A 25,780-nucleotide genomic window follows, 5' to 3' on the forward strand; every position below is an offset into this window, starting at 1 on the left:
TAAACCTTTTTAGCTGCTGTCAGAAACAGGAAGTCTGAAAAGATGATTCGCAGTTTCTGAAGGAAGACATTTGTTGTAAATACTAGATCCTTTGTACTAAGAGGTTGGAGGCCACAACATCATACGAAAAAAATCAGTTGCTTTTCTCAATATGTTATGAAAAAAAAAAATTTGATCTTGTGGCCAAGTCTTTTGAAGAATGCCAAAAGTCAATGACAGACATCTTAAAATTCCCCAGTGTATTTATCCAATATATTTACTTAGGAGACACTATAATTTAAGTTAGCTTTGAAAATATTTTTAATATTGCCAACAGGACAATGTCAGGCAGCAAAGAATAAAACAAAAAGCATCTGTTTCCCATAAACTGCTTAGAGCTGCATACCAACATAGAAGGGAAAGGCAGTGACAGCCATTCTGCACAGGAGGGAATTCCACCTAAAGTGCATTATGTGAGAAAGTTCACCTTTTAGATAAATTTAACTTTCTTGACATTAAATTTAAAGGTGCAAGGGATTTTATCAGTTTCCATTAACTCTTTTTCCCCGCACCTTTTCATGTGTGTAACACACACACACATCTGTATAGTAAAAATAATACACTCTATTTGTGAATACAATTTAATAAAGATCTTAATTATTTTGGAGTCAAAGAATAAACAATCTCAACAGCAGCTCATAGCATGGCAACAGCTTTTCATTAAATATTTCATTAAATGACTACAGCCATTTAGAACAAAGTCCTTTTAGTTCTGGAATTTAGGCTTGATTCCAGCCCAGAAGGACTTAATGAAATTCTCCACTTGCTGCTGGCTCTAAGCATTATAACTGAAATAAGTTTGGACAGTTGCAACCCTCTTTTGCTGGGTGCAAATGCACAGCATGAATACCCCCCCAAATTCCAACCGCCAACATTCTCACCTTCATAAGCGCACAATTAACCACCAAACAAAACAAAATGAATGGTTATGGGGTTAAGAACTGTACATAATCTATTTCTTACTCTGTTTGCAGAGCAAGATTAAAGATGATAGAGGTGACAGTGGATCAGTGTTGTACAAATCATGGGAACAGGAGTAAGCCATTCAGCCCCTTGAGCCTGTTCCGCCAGTCTATTAGACCGTGGCTGTTTTGTATCTCAACTCCATTTGCTTCTTACTTCTATATCCCTTAATACCCTTCCCGAACAAAAATCTATCGATCCCAGTTTTTAAATTTTTAATTGACCTAGCCTCAACAGCTTTTTGGGGAGAGTGCCAGATTTCTACTATCCTTTGCTTGAAGAAGTGCTTCCTGACATCACCCCTGATTGGGCTAGCTCTAATTTTGAGGTTCTGTCCCTTTGTTCTAGACTCTCCCACCAGAGGGAATAGTTTCTCTATCTGCTGTATCAAATCCTTTAATCATCTTAAATAACTCAATTAGATCACCCCTTAATCTTCTATATTCAAGGGAATACAATCCTAGTCTATGCAACCTGTCCTCGTAACTTAACCTTTTAGGCCTGGAATCATTCTGCTGAATCTGTGCTGCATCCCCTCCAAGGCCAACATATCCTTCCTGAAGTGCGGTGCCCAGAACTGAACGCAGTACTCCAGATGCGTAATCACGGATGGTCGGATGCAGGTTCAAGCCTGCAATTGCCTCCACATTACAAATGTTTGCATCTTGACTGAGATGACAGGGTGGTTAGGGTGCTAAGTGAAGTGCAGGCCTTTTTCCCTCTGGAAAAGGAAAAAATTGCATCTGACTCACTTGGATCACTTCCATTAGACCTCAGAGCAGGTGCTAACCACTTTCTCAGCTAAAGAGGTATGTGGAATTAAAAAAATAAATGGACTCAAAGTGGAAAGACAGGAGTTTAAAATAATTTTTGAATCTACTTTGTCAACAACAACAATTTTTCTTTCTTTAGCAAATCAAAATGAGTGGGAGGCATGTACATTTACTTATCTGCAGCATTTGCATCTTATCCTTCTAAATTACAGCCAAGGCTCATTGCTCTCCGGTAACCAAAAGCACATGAACTGAATCTGCACTGGAAACAGTGATAGCTGTATTTAAGGAGAAATTTAGTTATCAGCTTTTAAGGGATTCCAGTAGTAAAACTTTCATCTAAACCGGTGTTTATGATAATCTTGGTAGCAAAATTACAAAATCACAGGGTACTTGATTAGTCCACTGCCATCTTTGTTATTGCTAACATGCCTGCTAGATCAGCATCAGGGGCCTCACACATCAGTGTTTGTGAACAGGAACTCTTCCTTCAATCCAGAAATTTCCAAAAAAAATTGTTCTATCAATGTAGAAAAATACTTGTCTGGTGTTATTTCACTTTATTTTAAAATTATGTACAATAACAGTAAATTATCTTTTGATTATTAGAGAAGCAAAGTAAAGGTACTTATTATTGTTTGTCCCTTCTTAGTGAATTTTAAACATCCCCATGTTTAGGCATAGTGCTGCAATGAAAGCTGCTTCTAGTTATTTAATGGCAGACAACCAACATTTTTTTTGTGGAATGAAAGATGGCCATGATATCTAGCTTCTTTGTTTGGAGCAAAAAAAACCAAAAGCTTACATGATATTTTACAGCAAACTGGCAATCTGCAAAACATTTTTCTAAGCTACAACATTATAACTTCATGTTATAGCTCCAGGACTAATCTCTAAAAGCAGTATGTGCATCTTTAGGCATAGCACGGTTGCATAAGTTGTATCTAAGAGCTTATGTATTCAATTGTGGGAATAATGAGATTTCGAAAATGGACAACACCATCAGACATGTTTGACAATAACCTGCAATTAGCTTTTTCTAAATAAGAAAAAAAATCAACTCTCATATTTCATGAAGTGCTCCACATTCTTGGTTTGAAGTTCATTTTGTACCCCTGAGACACACCGCCACTAAGTATTGCACATAGTCTCCATTAGATGATTTTAAAAAACCTTTAAAATGTTGAATTCAGATAATGGGCTTTGGAATTAAAACCTTTTCAGTACATTTACAATCTAAAAGTAAAAGTACATGCTTGTTGTTGTTTTCATTTGTTGTCATTAATAGTTCATCTTCCAAGCTGTTTCTTACATGGAGTGCAACAGCAGCAGGCCTCAGCCAAGGCCCGGGAACTGAAGCTGAGGCAGGCCCAGTTGTTGTCCTGGGCAGCAGAGTAGAAGCACCTTGTCCGAGAGAGTGGGGAGGCCTGCTGCTGAGGTTGAGAGAGAATAGTGAGGCCACACTCAGTCCAAGACTTTTTTTTTCCAGTAATGATCAACTTGTTCTAAAATAGGTATTGTGTGGTTCCAAGATATGGCAAAAATACTGCTTCAATAAACAGACATCAGTCCAATATTATAGTTGTAGAGAATCCTACTTTAATTAGAGGTGGAGTTCATTCGGTTTCCAGTGATGATGCTGCTCTTTATATGTGTACGGTACAATGTTCTTTTCAAAAACTAGATCACCTCCCAACAGATTTCAGAGATCATTAAAATATATGTTGCACTAAATTGCAAAGTAATTGTCATTGCAAATTTCCTTCTCTTGCTTTGTGAATGTAAAAATTACCTCAAAGGCAGAAATCATACATAAAGCAAAGCTTCAGTAATATGCTGGCTTTGTGCTTTGTATTCACAGTGCCCCCTGCCTTTCACTGTGAAGTGGTAACTAGAGTTTATTGGGTTAACTTGATGAAAACTACACTTTTTCAACATGCCATTTACATAAATATTTGTGAAGTTCAACAAAGGAGACTGGTTCTGTAAATAACTGACTATGCTACCTGAGGAATTAGACTCAAACCTCAACCCCTTAAAGTTTCAGTAAGAAGGGCAAAGAATAGCACTTCATGAAAATAGCATATTCCACAATACCAATGCTCAAATCCATTGTAGAGTTAACTTCTGAGTTTTTGTTGGTGCCTATGGCTATATCTATCTATCTAAAATAATTGACTACCTTTAATGTTTCTGTGACTTTTTATCAAGTTGATTGATTTGTCCCTGCCAATCACATGCCTGGTAACACTTCATGGTTCCACAGACCAATCAGATCCAAGATCTACATCAAAGAAATTGGTCAAATGGTGTGTGCACTTGCTCCCAAGTTAACTCTGGATCCAGACTCTTTGTTTTTGGACCCAGTCTTTTTTTTGCCACTTCAAGCTCATCCAAGTGTTCCCACCTGTCTCCCTATTCTCTTCCAATCTCAACAGCAGGCCACCCCACTCTCTTGGATGAGGTGCTTCTGCTCTGCTGCCCAGGTCAACAACTGGGCCTGCCTCAGTTTCAGTTCCCAGGCCTTGACTGAGGCCTGCTGCTACTGCACTCCATGTAAGAAACACCTTGAAAGATGAACTATTGATGACAAAGAATGAAAACAAGAGCAAGCATGTACTTTAACTTTTAGAATGTAAATGCATCAGAAAGGATTTACTCTGAAGCTCATCATCTGAATTCAGCATTTTAGAACTTTTTTTTCCAGTCATGACCAATATGTTCTAAAATAGGTATTGTGTGGTTCCAAGATATGGCAAATATACTGCTTCTTGCATGTTTACTCAGATCAGATCTATCAATGTGCATCATTCAGAGAAATGAGCAAAGTTAAAATAAAATGAACAGCACTGAGCTGATGTTCCAATAATTAAAGATACTACCCTTTTTGGCTACAATTAGTGTAAATCTGATAAGCCATTAACAACTGAACCTATTTCACAATATCTCCCATTCTATAACATTGAGATATTTAAAGCAAAATGGTTGACAAAGTTAACAATAGAACTCCCATACCACTTATTTAACAAACCTGTGAAAAACTGCATGGCTATTGCAGAACGGAAATTTTAAATTAAAAAAAAAATTATTTACAGGATGTGGGCATCGCTGGCAAGGCCAGCATTTACTGTCCATCCCTAATTGCCCTCGAGAAGGTGGTGGTGAGCCACCTTCTTGAACCGCTGCAGTCCGTGTGGTGAAAGTACTCACACAGTGCTGTTAGGTAGGGAGTTCCAGGATTTTGACCCAGCGATGATGAAGGAACGGCGATATATTTCCAAGTCAGGATGGTGTGTGACTTGGAGGGGAACGTGCAGGTGTTGAGGTTCCCATGCTCCTGCTGCCCTTGTCCTTCTAGGCGGTAGAGGTCACGGGTTTGGGAGGTGCTGTCGAAGAAGCCTTGGCGAATTGCTGCTGTGCATCTTGTAGATGATACACACTGCAGCCACGGTTTAAATTAGAGACAGCATTCCCAGAATATTAATACTTTTCCTTTTTTTTCCTATAATAAACTGTAACCTCATGTTACCCTTCCCCACCTAAAAAAGAATGGTACTTATAGACAAAAAAAATTAAATGTTTGCTACATCCCGCCCTGCCCCTCCTCCACCCTCCACGCTTTCTTAGCCAAAGCCCTAGAAAAATCTGGACTGTGGGCTTTCCAGAGTCACCATCATCTCTGCTTGTTATCAGTCTTTTTCAACTAACTGATAGTGATTTACATTAGCGGTAGTGCAAGTACAAAGGAAATTGCTCTGGACTGACACTAAAGTTGTTGAGCCAGAAATCGCACACAGCGGCGAGGCAACGCTCACTGAAGCTCCTGCGAATTAAATTAACGAAAATACTTACTGTGGGCCCTGTGCCGTCGAATTGCTTGAATGTGAACGTTAAGAAAAAAATGTGCGCTATGAACCGAGCCTCTGCGCAGCGTGAGTTGCCGCGCGGCAAAGTCTGTGAGGAGAAGACGCACCCACAAAATCTGTCAGGAAGAGAAGTCACGCCCACGGGCTGCATTTTTTAAAGGAGGCAAGCAGACTTCATTCATTTAAAGCTAGTATCCCTTACGTCATTGTAAATAAAAATTTATTTTTTTTAATAAAAAACTAAAAAAATTAATTGAATTAAATTAAAGACACAGAAAGCAAAAGTAAAAAAAAAGTTTTAATTTAAAAAAACATTTTAATGACTAAAAACTATTAAAACAAGGAATAATATGAGACTCCACATTTTTAAAGGTTAATTTTTAGTGTTTAATAGTCATTAAAACTTAGTTTCAATCTGGTATTTTTAAGTGTACCTGTTTGGTGACACAGTTTCCAGCTGGGCAGATAAGCAAGTTGGCGCTTTTTCAATGAGTTCTCTGATTGCAGCGTATGATGGCCTTTCGAAGCTTTCATTGCCTGCAAACCACTAGGAACAAGTTCCAGATTTCCGCATTTCACTGCACATGTGCAAACGCAGGATCTTGCTCCTTCAATTTGCCACTAAAAACGGAGAGTGCTGTTGAGCTCCTCCGTTATTTAGGGAGCAACTTCTGGCCCGTTGTGTCAATCCAGAGTCAGGGCTCAACCTAACTCCAAAGTTAATTGGAGTGAAATTCTCTAGAGGATGCTCTCATTTTATTTCCCTCCAGTAAGGTTGGGTCCTAGCTGAATTACAGTACAAAACTTTAGCATTGCTGATGCTACCACTGTAAAAAGACTCCAAAAGGGAGCTTGCAGCCACCATATCCTGCTTCTCTTATTTGTCTAAGAGCCAGCAAAACTCACCTCCAGACTGTGGCCGAGCCTGGATGCCAACTAAAGCTGCTTTTCGACTTTGGGTTTCAGCATGTAAGACTAGCACTCAGCAAATACAGCTTCCAGGCTGTAGCAACTGTTGTATTGTGAACTTTCTCAGAAGGCTACCATGGCAGTTTTAAAGCAGAATATTTGGAACTGGTTGGTCCAGGATCTGACCTTGCCGCGAACTCTTGCAAACATATTTCTAAAATGTTATAATCAAATGAACTAAAATCCAAATGAATTCTAGTTTTAAGCTTGTTTGTTTATTTTTTTATTTAGTTTCAGTTTTACAAAACCAGCTGCATTTTGTCCAACTGTAATGAACAGCAACATGAAATTGACCCTGTCATAATGCAGGATATTTTAGGAACAGGAAAAGGCCTTTTACCCAAACAAGTCTAACCTTTGTAATAGATCTCAACCCTATTTTCTCACCATTTCCCTGTATCCTCACTTCTAGAAGCACATTTCGTTGTCTCTTCAACCCATTTATTTATGTACCTTATTCATGTACCTTCATGTGAGATCACTCTGAATTCCCTACCTATTTTTAATTTCTTAATTTTTAAACCACATCCATCAGTTTTTCAAAACTTCATCAGGTGAACAACTTGTCTACATCACCTTCATAATTATGGATTGTTCTATTTGGTTGCCTTGAAGTCTTCCCTTGTGCAAAAAGAAAAAGCATCAACATTTTTTGTCAATTTTCTTCCCTTTTCTCTGGAAGGTAGTGACTACTGGAATGGTGCAGTTCCAAGGGTATTGGCAGCTCTCTGGTACCAAGTGAGCAGTGATCATGTACGAGCATGAACAGTGAGTGCTGGTGGACTAATTAATTGTGGAGGGCATCACATTTGACCCGATCTGATAACAAACTACATCCATATACACATAGTTTATCACTAGATATCAATCAAGAGTGGGAACCTTGACTAATTTTATCCTTCTTAGCCAAGGGATGCTGGGGCTAATTGCTGTCCTCCAGCTGATATCAGCTAATACAATACAGACCAGTAATCAAACCTGGGTCCTTCTGGTCTATGTGGTTTAGCATCAAACTATACAATTGTATTTACTCGTAAGTCCTCAGGGAAAGTTAAGCCCGACTTCTTTAATCTTATATTCCTGATATCATTATTGTTATCTTAAGGGCAATAACATCCCTCTTATACTGCACCAGTACTTCCGAGGAGCAACACCACCTCTTCTGATTTGAATTCTCTCTTCCTGTTAATGCAACCACTCCCATAATAATTATTTTACACTTGAACTACATTTGCCATTTCGCAGCCCAATTTCTTAAAAGATCCAAATCTTTTTGAATCTAGTTCCATCCTTCCTTATTATTTGCCTTATCTCCAATTTTAGTATCATCTGCAAGTTTGTTTTCAACACCCTGATCCAAGTTACATAAATAACTTTAGGGTCCCAAGACCAATCTCTAGCATACCTCATTCATAACACCTATTCAAGAATTTCCATTCATGGATACCCTCCATTTTCAAGCCAATTTTCTATCTGGCACTTTATTATTCTCTCAAATTCTGATATGAAAAGCTGTCAAAAACTTTTTAAAATGTTAAATACTAACATTCACTTCCTTTCCATGACAGTAATATTGTTGAAAATCTCCTGCGAGTTAATTAAGCATGACGTCTCCTACCTGAATCTGGGCTAATGATTCTTTATCGAGCTATGCTTTTCCAGGTTTCCCCTACAACTGATGTGAATCTGACAAGTCTACAGTTTTTTTTTATTCGTTCACGGGATGTGGGCATTGCTGGCGAGGCCAGCATTTATTGCCCATCCCTAATTGCCCTTGAGAAGGTGGTGGTGAGCCGCCTTCTTGAACCGCTGCAGTCCGTGTGGTGACGGTTCTCCCACAGTGCTGTTAGGAAGGGAGTTCCAGGATTTTGACCCAGCGACAATGAAGGAACGGTGATATATTTCCAAGTCGGGATGGTGTGTGACTTGGAGGGGAACGTGCAGGTGGTGTTGTTCCCATGTGCCTGCTGCTCTTGTCCTTCTAGATGGTAGAGGTCGCGGGTTTGGGAGGTGCTGTCGAAGAAGCCTTGGCGAGTTGCTGCAGTGCATCCTGTGGATGGTACACACTGCAGCCACAGTGCGTCGGTGGTGAAGGGAGTGAATGTTTAGGGTGGTGGATGGGGTACCAATCAAGCGGGCTGCTTTATCTTGGATGGTGTCGAGCTTCTTGAGTGTTGTTGGAGCTGCACTCATCCAAGCAAGTGGAGAGTATTCCATCACACTCCTGACTTGTGCCTTGTAGATGGTGGAAAGGCTTTGGGGAGTCAGGAGGTGAGTCACTCGCCGCAGAATACCCAGCCTCTGATCTGCTCTCGTAGCCACAGTATTTATATGGCTGGTCCAGTTAAGTTTCTAGTCAATGGTGACCCCCAGGATGTTGATGGTAGGGGATTCGGCGATGGTAATGCCGTTGAATGTCAAGGGAAGGTGGTTAGACTCTCTCTTGTTGGAGATGGTCATTGCCTGGCACTTATCTGGCGCGAATGTTACTTGCCACTTATGTAGGTCTCAACCATTTTTTAAAAAATAAATTATGTTATGTTTATATTGCACATGTCATATTAAGATCTGATCCTCTTTATTCTTTAAAATCAACTGTAAAAATTCAATTGCCCCTGGAAATCTGGTACCAGCTTAAGCAAATCTCCAACTCTTTTGCAAAGTCAACGGAATACTTTCTCTGTAATTATGCCGTCTAATTTTATTTTGTTGAATTTATTTACTTAATGAACAAAAAATTAACTGAAAAAAGTCAATATTTTCTTTAATTTAATTAAAAACTAAACTTCCATGGCCCAATTTCATCTCAAATACAGCGCATTTACACTATCATGCTGCAGCAGTCAATGTCATCTACAATTGTACATGTGCAAACTGGAACTTCTTGATTTTAAAATGGAAATACACATGGCATTCCTAACTGCAGCAGCATAACAGCGTATTGTGCTAGAGTTCCATTACAATTTGCCTACACTTCGCCACAACGAGAATACCCAATCTCAACAGTGCTAATATGGGGCACTGTGCACACTTCTGTACGGGGGGGGGTAATGAAAACAGCCAGTCATCCAGGACTGCTCCAGCACACCTTCAATATACATTGTTATTGATACAGGCATAAGCAGAGGTCTCCAAACTCATCTTCTCAGCTGTGGAAAGTGCACAATGCAGGGAGGCTGAAATAAAGAAAGAACTTACATTTATGTATCGCCTTTCAGGTCTTCAGAATGTTTTAAAGCGCTTCATAGCCAATGAGTAAGAACATAAGAAATAGAAGCAGGAGTAGGTTACACGGCCCCTCGAGCCTGCTCCGCCATTCAATAAGATCATCGCTGATCTTCTAGCTCAACTCCACTTTCCCGCTCTATCCCTTGATTCCCTTACTTTTGAAATGTAGTCACTGTTATTTGTAGACAAATGCAGCAGTCAATTTGCATACTCCAAGGTCCCACAAACCGCAATGAAATGAATGACTGGCTAATCTGTTTTGCTGTTGCTGGTTGATGCACATTTGTTGGCCAGGACACCAGGAAAACTCCCTATGCTTCTTCAAAAAGTGCCATGGGAGTTTTTATGTTCACTTCGACAGGCAGTTGGGGCCTTGGTTTAGATTAGAATCGTTACAGCACAGAAGGAGGCCAATCGGCCCATCGAGTCTGTGCCAACTCTTTGTAAGAGCAATCCAGTTAGTCCCATTCTCCCTCTCTTTCCCCATAGCCCTGCAAATTTTTTCCCTTCAAATATTTATCCAATACCTTTTTGAAAGCCACAACTGAATCTCCATCCACCAGCCTTTCAGGCAGCGCATTCTAGATCATAACTATTCGCTGCGTAAAAAAGTTTTCCGCACGTCACCTTTGGTTCTTTTGCCAATCACCTTAAATCCGCGTCCCCTGGTGTTCGACCCTTCTACCAATGGGAACAGTTTCTCTTTATTTACTTTATCTAAACCTGTCATGAGATTGAACACTTCTATCAAATCTCCTCTCAATTTTAAACTTTCACTCCTTAAAAAAAACCTCCAACACTGAAACACTCCTTCAGTACTGCACTGAAAAGTCAGCCTAAATTATGAGCTCAAGTCATAGATGGGGGCTTGAATCTACAACCTTCTGACTCAAGAGGCGAGAGTGATACATAGAATTTTACAGCACAGAAACAGGCCATTAGGCCAAACAGGTTATGCTGGTGATAATGCTCCACATGAGCCTCATCTGACCTTACTTCATCTCACCCTATCAACATATCCTTCTATTCCTTTCTCCCTCATGTACTTATCTAGCTTCCCCCTTAAATACATTAAATGATAAAACATTTTATAAAAAATAAATCTTAAATTGTACCACCGAATCAAGCTGATACATGGAAGGAAGAAGAAGAAAAATTTCCACAAAAAAGTCAAATAAGTAAACTAGTTTGCATACTGCACAATAACAATTGTAGATCTGACTGTGCTGAATAAAATGACATATCACTTGTCAAATTTGCTTGAGCTCTGCCTTGGAAGTTTTGTTATGTTCTATGTATTGCAAAACCAATGGTAGTTACTCTGTTGCCCAATGATATCATCACATAATCAATTCCAGGCACCCTACTTAAACCTCACACAATCCTGCATCAAAATGGTTTCAAAATAGATTTTTCCAGCCCCCCCAAGAATCCAATCCTCAAACCTTAAATAGGAACAACATAACATAAATAATTTCATCAAACACTATTCAGCAGCTACACCCACTTCCTTTTGCACAATGCTTTTGAGTTTGCAAATGTGGTTACATTCCATTTTCTACTACAATTTCAAGAAAGATAGACTAGATTATGTCAAATGGAAAACTACTGACTAGCTGAAAAGGACAGCGGAAAACCAATTTCCCTGGTTTCAGCCACTTGTATTGACAGCATTTTATTCATGGGAATTGGTTTCTGGTAAAGCTTTGATTGCATACCAAACTTCTAGTTTAACCCAATTCTGACTATGATAATCTAACAGTTTAAATTTTTTCATTCACTCTGCTAGGTGCTAATAATCAATACAGAACATTTATCATGTTTGGGTCAACTGATTCATTAAGGGCCACAACAGCCAATACAAATTTAAAACATTAATGGTTCTTTCTTGTTTCTTTGAAAAATGCTGGATTCAGTTTTAAACTCTTGGGAACTGAATATGACTGAATAAAGAATGATATATTCTCACTACACATTGTTATAATCTCTGAAGGCTTTATAAGTGGCACATTCAAATGAAGCTACTCACTTTAAGATAACAAGATAACAATGGCAATCAAAATCAATCAGCCAAAGAAAAAGTTTCCAATTTATTGCTACATATTGCTCACATGGCACAGTATTAATCACAGATTCCATAGTACTATATCTCATATTAATCCAACGCGACTAGTACTGCATCTCGACTGACAGATACTGGGGGGAAAAAACTAATTCTGGTTTGGACTGGATAGTCATATCTTAATCCCTAAATAAATGACATGTTTTCATGTGCCCTCTGCCAGGTGGGCAGTTACAGGAAATAGCACCATTTGATTACTTTGGACAAAGGGGTTTTATCTCATTGGCATCTTCCACAATATTATGAAAATGTAAATTTATTTTACATGACAATAATATTATTTGATGGCACTAGTAATGAACCTTAATTCAGATTTTAACCTTGGATTTATCATTCCAATACTGAAGCTCCTGATACTAGTAGCCTTAAAATGTTAGGGTGTCCTTGTACATTTAGCAAGGTAAGGGATAAATTAGAACATTTAAAAAAAGTACAAATTATTATTTTCTGTAAGTTTCTCAAGTGCAACTACAGCAGTGTAGGAAGGTAAAGGATGTTTCTGAAATTACCACAATCTAAATGGAAAAAAAAATCTCTTGCATGTTTCTGCTTTGGTGCAAACTTTGTAATTTTCTTGACGTTAAAAAAAATATATTTCGCCTTCCTTCTTTTGTACTCCCTGTGTCACCATATCCCACTAAGAGGATTAGCAGGCACCTTGCTCACAATATCTCAAACCACACCGATGACCCTTGCTTCTCTTCTACCTTCCTGGCCTCCATTTGGCACCTGCTGTTGGCACTGCTGTGTTGGGGAATTTACCAGATAAAGAATCCTTAACCTATTCTTGGCACAGCCTATGGTGATATTACTTGTACGTAACAGGTGCTATAATGAGTCTTAATTTCTCTGTAAATGAAAACTTGCAGTTAAAATGCCAAGCAAACAAAATACAGATTTTCAGTACTATTTAAATATTTATGCTTTTCCCAAGCATATATGAACAACAAAAGCTGTTTGCAAAATTTTATGATTGTACAGATCCTTAATTAGTCAGGTCTATTGTCTTAATGTTCGTCACTTGGGACTTATGACTTTAGAACAAAATTACTTACAAGCAAGAAACTATTTGTACCACTCATTCTCTGCTTTTAAATATAAATAGGTTTTTCATTCAGCATTTTCAATAAACTGATCGAAGAAGTATTAAAGCCACAAAGAACTTGGAGCCAAGAAAACACACAGTGATGATTAAAATGATCCTATATTTCTGCTCTTCAAATCAGATTGACATTTCCAGTGGGATTGTCACCTTTGACGGTTTTTAAAAAGTTCAAGTCTACACAGACAATAAAATTAATTTCATATACTAAAGCAAAAAACAACCTAAAAACAACCGGAGAGAAGAAGTGGGTGGCTAGTGAGTCATCGGCTAAGACCACTGCTGTCACTGTAGATATGAGATGGAAGTTAATAAAGAATTGGAATTACCTGATTATAATGCAGAGGTTGTTCCTCAGCTTCTTTCTGATCTTCTAATTGATCTTCCTCTTCACTATCTGGTGGCTCATCCTTCACCTGCATTGCATCCTGTTCAAGATTTTCGTTTGCTGCTTCATTTCCCCTAGTATTGATACTGCTGCTGCTTGGAGGTGCCTGATCCTCCTGCATGTCCTGTTGCTCACACAACTCTTCTTCAGTCTCCTCGGGGTGACTTGGAGGCTGCCGAGGTGATTCACTTGACTTGGAAAGCATCTGTCACAAATAGTCACATGAATAAACAAACCTATTAACACACTCCATCGCATCTACATAGCCAACACCAGAGAATTTATGTTAAATGAATAGAAAGCACAAGTTTGCAACTTTTGACTTGGCTCCTATATAGTGAACAGCAATTTATCCTAAAATTGTTAAGTAAAATCATTTTCCTCAGATTAAACAACTTTTTTGTTTGCAACTCAAATTTTACATAAGTAATTCAGACTGCAAGAACACAAGAGGATATAGGGCGATAGAAATGTAACCAAGGAAATGCTAATAATAGGGTTAATGGGTCTGAAAGTTGATAATCACCATGCCCAGATGGATATTACAAGGAAAGTGGCATCATGGACAAAGTTATGGTTGAAGGATAGATGGCAGACAGTAAGAGTTAATGGGCATTTATCAGATTAGCAAACGTAGCTATGGCATGCACCAGGAATCAGTGCTGTGACCTCTCGTTTTCCATATACTTCGATAATTTGGACATAGGCAGAAAGGGAATATCATCAGAATTTGCTGATGATACCAAATTAGAGCATGGCAACATATGAGGATTGCATTCATCAGAGCAGAGAAGATTAAGAGGGAACCAAACAGAAGTATTCAAAATTGTGAAAGAAAAGTTAGTGAAAGATAACTTACACTAGTCAGTAAATCAGTATTGAGGGGGGCATAAATTTAGGATTAGTCCTAAAAGAATAAAAGTGGAGATCACAAGTTTATTTTCATGCTAAAGGTTATTAAAATTTAGAATGCTTTCCAAGAAGTGGCTATTAAGGCTGAGTCAATCACGGCATTTAATAGGGAATTGACAGCAGAAGAAAAATGTGAATGGGTATGGAGAAAGAGCAGGGAAAAGTCATTAGAAGCGATAGCACAAGAGAGCTTGTACCAGCACAATGGACCAAAAAACCTTATTCTGTGCGGAAATTTATATGATTCTCTGATATTCTGCATGTCATGCACTGCCTTTGTGTACTCAAGTTGTGGTTATATTAAACTATGGGCATTTGCTGACCCATTTTGTTTCCAGAACTTTCACCTCAGTATTTAACAGGATCCTTTTTAACTTTTTCAATTCAAGAGTCTACTATGATTGTAGTAGAACACAGTTCCGAACATCTAACCACCTATAATTAATTCAAATTATCATCTCTGTGGTAGTCATTTTTCTCAAATCTCAATTCTTTTCAAAAGTTCCTCCCCCCTTATATCTTTTCTAAAAAAACAAGTGATTCTAAAGTATGCACCAAACTATCCAATTATGTGCCTATTATATGTCAGCTTGGCTCATCTCTATGTCAGAAGATTGCAAGTCTAAGCCCTTCTCCTGGACTTGAACACATAACTGAGGCTGACACTTTCAGTGCGGTACTGAGGGAGCGTTGTGTTGTTGGAGTTGCCATCTTTTGGATGAGACATTAAACTAAGGCCATACCTGCCAGTTCAGATGGACGTAAAATATCTCACTACACTCTTTCAAAGAAGAGTAGGGACTTCTCCCAGTATCCTAGTCATCATTCCTCCCTCAGCCAACACCGCCCAAAAAATTAACCAGTCATTTATTTCACTCCTGTGTGTGGAACTTCATATTGTGCAAATTGACTGCAATGTTTGCCTACAACACAACAATGATGTGGAGATGCCGGTGATGAACTGGGATTGACAATTGTAAACAATTTTACAACACCAAGTTATAGTCCAACAATTTTATTTGAAATTCACAAGCTTTCGGAGGCTTCCTCCTTCCTCAGGTGAATGTGGAAATGAAATCCTCGAACCCTTCGCATTTATAAATCACAGAACAATACCTGGTGATTACAGACAGTCTTTCCAACTGCCCGTTGCCAAGGCAATCACAGTGTGCAGACAGAGAGGTGTTACCTACATGGCCACCGAATATACAAACAACCAAAAAAAAACAGAGGCAGAAACATAGAAACATCCGGAAGGAAGAGAAAGACAGCAAATGACCCGTTATATTAAAAACAGATAACTTTTGTTCGCTGGTGGGGTTACGTGTAAAACACCTCTCTGTCTGCACACTGTGATTGCCTTGGCAACGGGCAGTTGGAAAGACTGTCTGTAATCACCAGGTATTGTTCTGTGATTTATAAATGCGAAGGGTTCGAGGATTTCATTACCACATTCACCTGAGGAAGGAGGAAGCCTCCGAAAGCTTGTGAATTTCAAATAAAATTGTTGGACTATAACTTGGTGTTGTAAAATTGTTTACAATTTACAACACAACAAGTACACTTAAAAAGTAATGCATTGGCTGTGAAGTACTTTTGGACATTCTTTTCCCCAAAAAATTTGCAGGGCTATGAGGAAAGAGCAGGGCAGTGGGTCTCTTTCAAAGACCTGGCACAGGCATGATGGGCCGAATGGTCTCGTTCTGGGCTAGGATCGTGAAGGCATGAAAGACACTATATAAATGCAAGGTCTTTCTTACTACTAGATTTGTTATTACAAGAATATATCTACATTATAAATCTTGTCACATCATCCTGTAATTTCTCTAATATCATAGCAACAATATGGTAAAGTATTCAAATACTTGCCTGAAAAATAAGATCTATAATGAAAAGTATGTAGTTTATTTGTACATCGCAGATTCTTAATATGTGAGTGGGAAGTGCTGACCCTTCAATCTTAATTTTTTGTTCCTCTTACCTTAAGCTGGATTTGTTGTTGGTACTGTTTCTGTTTCTCCAAGAACTGCTGGTGCTGTTGCTGCATCACCAGCTGCTGTAAGGCCTGTGGACTCTGGGGTAGAGGAGCTGACTGGGTACGGCTTAGTGGACGGTGCCGAGGCAACTTGTTCACTGTGCGAAGATTGGTGGAAACTCTCTCACCCGTCACCAGTGGTGACTGCGCATGGAGCGGCACTGAATAAGATAAGTTACAGGAATATTACTATTATTCTTTTACTACAATGTTTGCACATTTTTCATGACCAATTCTGTAATATTCCAGGTATCGATAGCTATGTGAAGTTTACATGTTCACTTCTAGCTTTAGAAACAGAATCAGTCATTTGCAACGTGTTAAAAAGGACCATAAAACATGGATAATAAACCACCTTCTTTTGTAATTTACATTTTTGTAAAACATTAAAAGCTATACTTATGTATAAGTTGCTCCCTCAAATTCAGAGAGATTCACAGCATGGGTGAAAGTGCAACTTAATAAACAGTTCTTGTATTACTTGAAAGAGCAATTTCTGTTTTAATAAAATTAAATTGATAGGCAGAGAAGGGAAATCTTAACTATATATTTTTTGTTTTTTTTCTTAAGCCTGTAATTTAGACATAATTCTGCAGCCCACAGAGCTGTTATGTTGGATTAAAGTTCAACGTGATAGATGACACATACTTGATAAAATATTGTATATAATAGCTCAGTTGTATACTTGATTAATATATTGTAATTTCTAACATATGATCTACACTGTTCATTGGGTTGTTTTACATTTATATAGAAATAAAAAAATACATTTTAAAAAACACCTAGGACTATTTATACAAGTGGGTTCATGAAATAATTTTGGACTTGCAAGTAGAAGGTAACACGCTCACCTTTTGCACACAAGCTGTTTTTTAAAAATTAGATTTTTTGCCCTTTTTTGAATGTTTTATTAACAAGACATAATATTTATATTATTACATGTGAGTTTATTCGTCAGTACAGTGTACTAGGCTCTTAAAGATTTTGCTTTAGAAATGTAAAATAATTTAATTATGCCTCCTGTGAAACACATGACCACATTATTTTGTAGTTAGTACACCTCATAGCTCATTCACAATATTTAATCAATGGATTGTTTGTACTTATGTTTGTTCATTTAATAAGAGTGCAGCCACTCCAGATTTCTACTGAGTGTGTCTCCATATTCTGAAATGCCTGGAATTACAATAAAAGCCAATTAGAGTTTAGTTTATAAAAATGGTATTTGTTGGATAGTGACAAACAGGGCATTAATGTATTCAAAGGGGCTCAAGTAATACCTATTATATCAGCTTGATTCCTCAATGAAACTACTGATTTGTAATAACCTATATTTAATTTTTCTCACTCAATATACTCAGACAGAAATAATTTATAAAACAAAAACTACTGGAAACATTCTAGATACATGCAGCGTTAGCTGTGGCTCAGTTGGTAGCACTCTTGCCTCTGAATCAGAAGGTTGTGGGTTCAAGTCCCACTTCAGAGACTTAAGCACAAAATTTAGGCTGAGACTTCAGTGCAGCACTGAGGGAGTACTGTGCTGTCTTTCAGATGAGACGTTAAATCAAAGCCCCATCTGGTGTCTCAAGTGGATGTAAAAGATCCCATGGCACTATTTGAAGGAGAGCAGGGAAGTTATCCTGGTCAATATTTATCTCTAACATCACAAAGACAGATTATCTGGTCATTAACTCATTGCTGTTTGTGGGATCTTGCTGAGTGCAAATTGGCTGCCACAGTTCCTACATTACATTGGTTGTAAAGTGCTTCCTGAGGTCGTGAAAGGCGCTATATAAATGCAAGTTTTTCTTTCTTTATGAAGCGCTGTCAGATGTACAGATAATATCGACCAAATAATTTGGACAAGTCACAAGAGATGAGCTCTGCCAGACTAGTCTTCATGGTGTTCTCTGTAGTATAATTCCAAGTTATGCTTTAATACTATTTTATATGGTTTACCTATATAAATGAACTTGCAACTGTTCACACTGGTGCTGAACAGCACAGCTTCAAAAAAGACTGAATCTTCAGTGTTTACAATCAAAGAGCATTACTAGAAAATCATGTACATTTATTTTTAAATTCAATTTTTGTTACTTTTGGATTTTTTCCCCCATGTAATTTTGGTCAGTAGGTATTTCTCATGTAAACAAAACTGCACTGTTTGCCTCCCTCTCTAAAAATGGATAATCTGTCTACTAAAGCTTCACATTGCTTTCATTCATTTAATCTAAACTCAATAAACACACCAAATAAACTAATTATTTCATATACCTAAAGTATGTATTTAACTGAAGTAGGTAAGAAAACATTAAGACTTCAATGGCCTCTGTACCTAAAAGTTACACCAAAGATTCACAGAGCTGTCTGGGCTACCAGTTTGAAAGTCCTCACAGATGAAAAATGAAATTATCAGGCCAAAAGCAGAAGTGAGGTTTCAGTTGCATGACTCAATAATAAAACACCCTCCAAAATTGAAGTCTGAATGTGACTGAAACAATTGAATGACCTGAATTTGCAATGGAGAAATTGAAAGTAGTTTATTATACTTTTGTGCTTTTAGAGAGAGACACACACACTAAATATTCATTGCACCTCTGAGACTCATTGTATAAAACATGCTTCACTTTGGGTCAAGGCAAAGTGAGTTTAATGCATCATCACTTTGAAGGAGCTTTCAATATGGCAGCCACTCACTTCAACAAAGAAGGGAGAAGAAACTCATGGGGCCTAATATAACACATACTCAAATGAGAACAGTGAAATACAGAATTTATCTACTTCTGAAACATATCACTAATAAATACACAAGAAAGTTGTTACATCTCCTCCTGTGAAATCAATTCTTCATTCCACAGATTCTCAGAGTATTCTGCATTGATTACATGTCTAATCAGGTCTACGGAGCAATGCTTGAAAAATCTTTAGGCTCACAAAAAAATTTAGAACATTATAAACAGCACATATGGCAATGTGGTAAATTAATCATAAACTTGACCAGCAGTATCAACTTTGGACTTTGTCTCTCCCCGGTTATCATTTTGCCATAAATCTTCCAAATACATCGGCAACATCTTAGTAAAAACTATTCACCAGCTATCAAAGCATTTTGCTGTCGAGCTTGTTCCAGTAGCAGCACATGTTGAAGAAGGGAGGGGTGGCTGTGAGTATTGGCTTCTCCTTCAATTGCCGTTGTAGGCAAGCAGGATGGTAGTGAGGTGGTACTCATGAACTTTCCAGTTAAGGCACCACCCTGACGCAAAGACTGAATAGCTTGCCTCTCTGCTTCTTGTTGGGCTGACATCTTTTGTGAGGCCTATATATATATATAAAAAAAGTAATGACTATTAACAAAACCAAAACAATGGCATTTCTGTAACAGAACAGGTGTTTTCTTCCATTCTACCCATTTACTCAATTTTACTCAAAGAACTGTTTCACTAGTTTCATTGCTTTCAGCCCCAGCTTATGGCAAGCAGGCAGACAAGAATGAATGAAAGCAAACAAAAATAAAGATCAGAATGAAAGATTGCAAAAGTAAAAAAAAAATGGGAAAATCAACAACAAAATGTTTCCGAATCAACATAGCCTTTTTAACCAATTAAGAACATTCACACCAACCCTCAGTACACACACTCCACAAGCAGAGGTGCCATGAATGTCTACCGTCAAGAGAATTAGCTTCCCATAATACCTAAATATTCATTGGGTTAAGATAAAAATATCAGCATTTGAGGCACCTACCTCCATACTCAGTATATCTTCATTCTTGCCCCGCATGTGTAGTACTGCTCAGTGAATGTTCTAGATTGTGAGAGGTAGTTTTGCAAGAATATTTTCAATACAAAGGGAAGCACCTCCGAATGCCATGAAATTTACTGCAGTGGATTATTGGAAAGTAGATATCGTTTTCAATTTGGCTTTAATGTTTTTGACAATTGCTTTACGGTAGTGGAGTGTCCTCACCTATGGCTTAAGGCTCGTGGGACTAGCTTACATTGCACAGCCTTTAACAGCAGTCCTTACACATCAATGGACAAAGGTACCACAGAAACACAATGGAGCTACGCCATTTTTCTTGGTCTGATTTACCCCAAAATTAAATGTTCTTGGTGTTGGCTATAGTTCATTAACACCCATTGATATTAAATTAAAGTCCTAAGGTCGCCCTTTTAATCAAATAAAAATTACAACAACTAGAAGTGAACTAAAGGAAATCACATTTTTATTCACTGCAGTGCACCCATAGAGATGCAGGGTTCAAAAAAAAATTGTCTACTTACATTGATCTGTGAGTTGGATGCCGTGACCGTAGCTGGGAGCCCCAGGGAAATGTTAGGTAGCGAGGGGGATGTGTAGAGGCTGATTTGACTTGCTGACCCATCAGTGTTCACTGCTCTGTGATGTGGGTGTATATGCTGTGGGAAAAAAAAATGCTGCTTTATATTCTGTTCATTGGTGAGCTAACTTGACCCAATGCTTTTTTTTCTGCACTAGGGCTTGATTCTGCTTTTTGTACCAATCAGCTATACCACGGAACAGTAGAACATAAAATATTATGATTGCATTCTGGGAAGAAGTAGACCTTTCTCAACTCATGAGATTGCATCAACAATTCACTGTTGTATTCGGCAAGCTGAGTACAACAGACTGCATGCTCAACTCATGATTTGATAATTGACCAGTTTGGCTAGGGTTGTGATGGTAACAGGTATTCATTGTACATACAAGGCCATAGTTGAGGACACTCTCACTGGTGGTACTATTGTGCACTGTGTTTAATGGGAGTTACTAACAGGTATACGCTGGATTTCTTTGTTTAAAAATAGCTTCCGTCGACTTTTGAATATTTAATGCAGAAATTATTTCTTCCAGTCGTAATGCTAGTTTATCACTTCAGGACTAACACTGAACAATAACAAAGCTAAGCTCCCCTCATATTGTTTGAACCATGGATCTTTTTAAACTTAGAAAGATGTGGAATATATGGTAGTTGGAAGTGTGGTACGCAATCCCCAATCGGCTTACCTTAACACAGTATTGACATTTGGCTTCAAGTAATTCTAGGATATTTTTTATTTTCAAACGAAATTATATGGTTAATTTGGGTCTGAGTCATTCAAAATAAATTAATGATAACACCAATTTTGTCAGTTAGTACATTCACTGTACACATCTGAAAAGCCTTGTCTGAAGTCTGAATCTCTGAAGTGGTCTCAGATTCAACATACAATGAAATCTGTCTTAAAGGCCATCTGCCCAGTAACTAGTTAATTATCCAGTCCAAATATTAATGCATCAAACTTAACCCTGCATTAAAGTCATCATTTGCAGTGAAATCTTTCTACTGATCGGAATTATACCTCAATTCTATCCAATGAGAGGTACTCTTACCTTTTAACTCAAAGCAAATTTGAATCTTGAAAACACACCACTAAAAATGTCAGACTGCTAACTATATAATTTATTCTCCCCGAAACACAATATTTTTATGAACCTCAACCAATTTGTAAAATAAGAAACGATGCCTTCACGGTTTGGGATACAGTGTTAAAATATACCCTTACAGTTCACTCACTCATGATCAATTCTTAATAGAGGAATTAGTAAATGACTGATAGTGTCTCAAAATAAATTTTGTTACCCAAGTCCTACTATCATCTTCCTGTTTAAATGCATAAATTCGGTTGTATAACTTACATGACCTGCATCTATGTACATTTTTGCCCGTGTGCTGAACAAAAACACATTCATTTTTGATGATAGACTTGCAGCTATCAGTAGCTATTGACTGCCTCAAGCGGAATGATCACAGGAACCAAATGTAACAGGAGTGCACTATCTTCTTACATTCAGGATTTTTAAACAAGCTTTTTGTAATCAGAAACAAATAATCTTCAGTGACAGCAGTTCAATTTGTAAAGTGCTTTTCTTTAAATGAAAATATAAATATTAATATTCTCCTCAGGTAAGACCCCTAAAAACTAGTCTTTTTGTGAAGATTTGATAAACACATTTTAGGAGTGAACAGAAGACAGGAAAATTGCATGGCTGAGCAATTGAATAATCAAGTAACTCCAATCCCAACAACATCTGGTGGTGGGAGCATGAGCATCATAGGTAGAGATAAGAGAATTCAAGCAATGTTGGCAACTGAAATACTGATTTATACCTGGCAAACAGTGATTGCACCCATGGGCTCAGTATAAAATAAGTTCCAATCAATACAATTGCCTGTACGCAATCATTAGTTTCTATGTGCATGTCTGTCAGGTATCTTAATAGAACTGGAATTAAGGATTTATTTGCTAGAATCTTCTGTGGTGAATGCTAATTATTCATCTCACAGATCATCCCCTATATTTTTTTTTCCAACACGACACTACTGCATTCAAAAATCTCTCTCAATCACTATTTACAAGCAAGTGCCAAACAGTTAGGGCCCGATATTAGGAGGGAGGCAGGTTGCCAGCAGGGGGTTGACTGGGCGCGTGGGTAACCCGCCCAGTAAAATCGATGGGTTCCCCACGCGATCGTAAGTAAATTGAAGCCACTTACCTTGGCTTCCGGGTTTCGGGCTGGAAATCAGCGCAGCGGGCGGACTGCGCACCTGCATAATAGGCTATCAGCTGGAGGAGCCCTATTTAAAGGGGAAGTCCTCCACTGACTGATGCTGCAGAAAGGAGCCAAAATGACAGCACGGAGCAGCCCAGGGGGAAGGCTGCTCCCAGGTTTAATGATGCCTCACTCCAGGTCCTACTGGATGGGGTGAGGAGGAGGGGGAGGACAGAGATCTTCTCCCTGGCGGACGGGAGGAAGTGGCCTGCCTCTGCCACCACGAAGGCCTGGCTCGAGGTGGCAGAGGAGGTCACCTGCACCACCAACATATCACGCTCCTGCATACAGTGCAGGAGGCGCATCAATGACCTAACCAGGTCAGCCGAAGTGAGAACCCTTACTCATTCCCCTACACTCCATCTGCCACATCACCGCCCCCACCCCACATCTCCTTTTGCACTGCCAACATTACTCTATCACATCACTCCTCACACCCACTCAAACCTCATCCTCATCTTACCTGCACTTACTCACCTCGCCAGTACTCATCCCACCACTACGACTCAACCCAATCCTCATACAATCTCATGGCTCTGTCTCATACTCACCCTCTCATGCATCTCTTTCACGGTCAGCCTCACCCCACCTGCCACTACCTGTGCTGCAGCCACAGGGCATACATCACGTATGTGTAGTAGGAAGCGTAAGGCAAATGCGTCGTGAGCATGATGGGGATGCACAAGGGTGTTTGAGGGTTTGTCATGGTTTTTACTTATATTTGATTTCTGATCAACTCACATTACATATTATATTATCACCACTACTGCCACGTCATGGCCATTCTTGACTAGCTTGTGCAATAATGCCCTTTCATGAGGTTCTCCATGAACACCCTTGATGTCACCCATTGGGTCACCCTACAGTGGGTGTATGTGTAGTTGCATGACTACTTTGCACAGGTGCCTGTTGCGCAGCACTGTGTTGTGTAGCTCCACGTGGCGGAGGTGGACGGCATGCCTGGGAGGCTGGCGATGTTGCTCGTCCTCCAATGGAGTGATGAATGCAGCAACGGAACCCCCCCACCCACCCCAATCCTGACGGTGTGAGTGTGAGGGGGTCCACAAAGTAGGTAAATGTGTTTGGACAGCAGACTGTAGGGTATGATTTAATAATTTGGAGTGTGGAGACAATGGTGTGGCAGGCAAAACTTTGTCTGAGGTGACAGAGTGCCCTGCTGCAATGAATGACGGTTTACCCCGCACTTGTTAAATGGACCTTTGCAGCTGCCACTGGCTGCTGGCTGCAACACGTCTGTTTAAACAGGGAGTGTTTCCCCCAGCATGGGAAACACGCTCTGGGTAGTCCAAAATCCGAATCCTCCTAAAATCTCCAACTAATGAGGTCTGTAAACGGCCTCAAGTACGCAGATAATGATCTTAAGTGGGATCCCGCCGGCTTTGATTGCCGGTGGGAGTCCAACATGCGGGGACTGCGCGTGCATTCGTGTCATTGGGGAACCCGGAAATGAGCGGGTTGGAGCCGAGCTCCGGGTGCGCTCCGGGATTCCCCAATTTTAGGAGCCCCCTCCGCCACGAACGCACCCGCTCGGCCATCCAAAAATTGACCCCTTACTCTCCACACCTTATTTCAATACACTGTAGCTATGTTACATTGATCAACATTTTTCAGAACAAAATATGCTGTGAAAATGCTGTACAAACAATACCCCCATGCCACAATTTTCTGCTTGATACTTTTGGGAGGAGGGTATGAAAGCTGGTGGTGCCCAGCTATAGAATAGTGTAAAGGAGACAGTCTAATACTTGGGCTATTGTTTTTTCATATTTTAACCTGAAAAAGGCTTTTGCAGAATCTCTGAACAACCACTATTATGCTTACACACACACCTAGGTTCAGTTCAGCTTTTATCTAACCAGTATTTCTTTTTAGGAAGCAATAAAGCCACCCTCCACAAGATTGTGACAAGACCTCTGTATATTTTTTTCTAATTCAGTACTTAATCCCCTGCAGCAAAAAAAACCTTTCATAAACACTTAATAATGACAAGCCATGACACAAAATCGTTATTCTTGATATCAGGAATGAGTCATCCTTAGTCAGAATGCGTGATGGCATGCCTGACATTTCAGAAAGCTTCCGTTATTTTTTAAATGTTTGCTCTCTGCAGCAGTTTCAAGGTTAAATCTTTTGTAAATGGTCTTATAGTGCAAGCAGTCCAAAAATAATTGAGCTGAATATTGTAACAGCTTAGCGTAACAGGCAAAGGTGCTAAGCTGGAGGCAGACAAAATCTGTTTATCTGACTGTGGTCTAATATGCTATTGGGTATGTCAATTGCCAAAACAAAAGTAAAATACCAACAAATCTAGAAACACAATCTCAACTCAAGAAAATGAATTACTGATCAAAAGTAGAAAATATGTATCTGAAATTAAGATTGGTGCATCAGAGTTCTTTTTAGGAGCGAGCAGCATTGAAAAAATACTCAATTTTGATCCAAAGTTAGAAAGCATTCAAGTGGGATACATAGATTGCTCATCTAACATTTAATTTAGGAACAATAACCATGGCAAATTAAACAAATTATTCTGCAGCTTTGCTTTGTTTTTAATGTTTTCAATAAATATCAAAAATTTGTGCAATGTATATGATTATACAGATCATACTGAAGAGGAGGAGCGATATGCCACGAGAACATTAAATATCTGCCCCTGGGAAGCGGCACACTGCCAAATTCAGCCCAGTCTGATAGGGGGCCTCTGTAAAAATGAGTTTGGTCAGTCTCAACCTAGTTTCTACTGG

At 38.9% G+C, this 25,780-nt stretch overlaps 1 protein-coding gene across 10 annotated transcripts in view; it reads right to left on the reverse strand.

The window, feature by feature from the left end:
* The window catches only part of hdac5 (histone deacetylase 5), a 275,728-nt gene that overhangs the window by 63,505 nt on the left and 186,443 nt on the right, over nt 1–25,780 (reverse strand). For all 10 annotated transcript variants that reach the window (XM_067968975.1, XM_067968972.1, XM_067968974.1 and 7 more), the window contains 4 exons: nt 20,684–20,818; nt 19,494–19,716; nt 16,344–16,558; nt 13,392–13,655 (listed from right to left, as the gene is read on the reverse strand). In XM_067968975.1, coding sequence (XP_067825076.1) covers nt 13,392–13,655; nt 16,344–16,558; nt 19,494–19,716; nt 20,684–20,818 — 837 coding nt within the window. The remainder of the gene's footprint in view (nt 1–13,391; nt 13,656–16,343; nt 16,559–19,493; nt 19,717–20,683; nt 20,819–25,780) is intronic.

The sequence above is a fragment of the Heptranchias perlo genome, chromosome 30, assembly GCF_035084215.1.
Source record: "Heptranchias perlo isolate sHepPer1 chromosome 30, sHepPer1.hap1, whole genome shotgun sequence".
Classification (NCBI taxonomy): Eukaryota; Metazoa; Chordata; class Chondrichthyes; order Hexanchiformes; family Hexanchidae; genus Heptranchias; species Heptranchias perlo.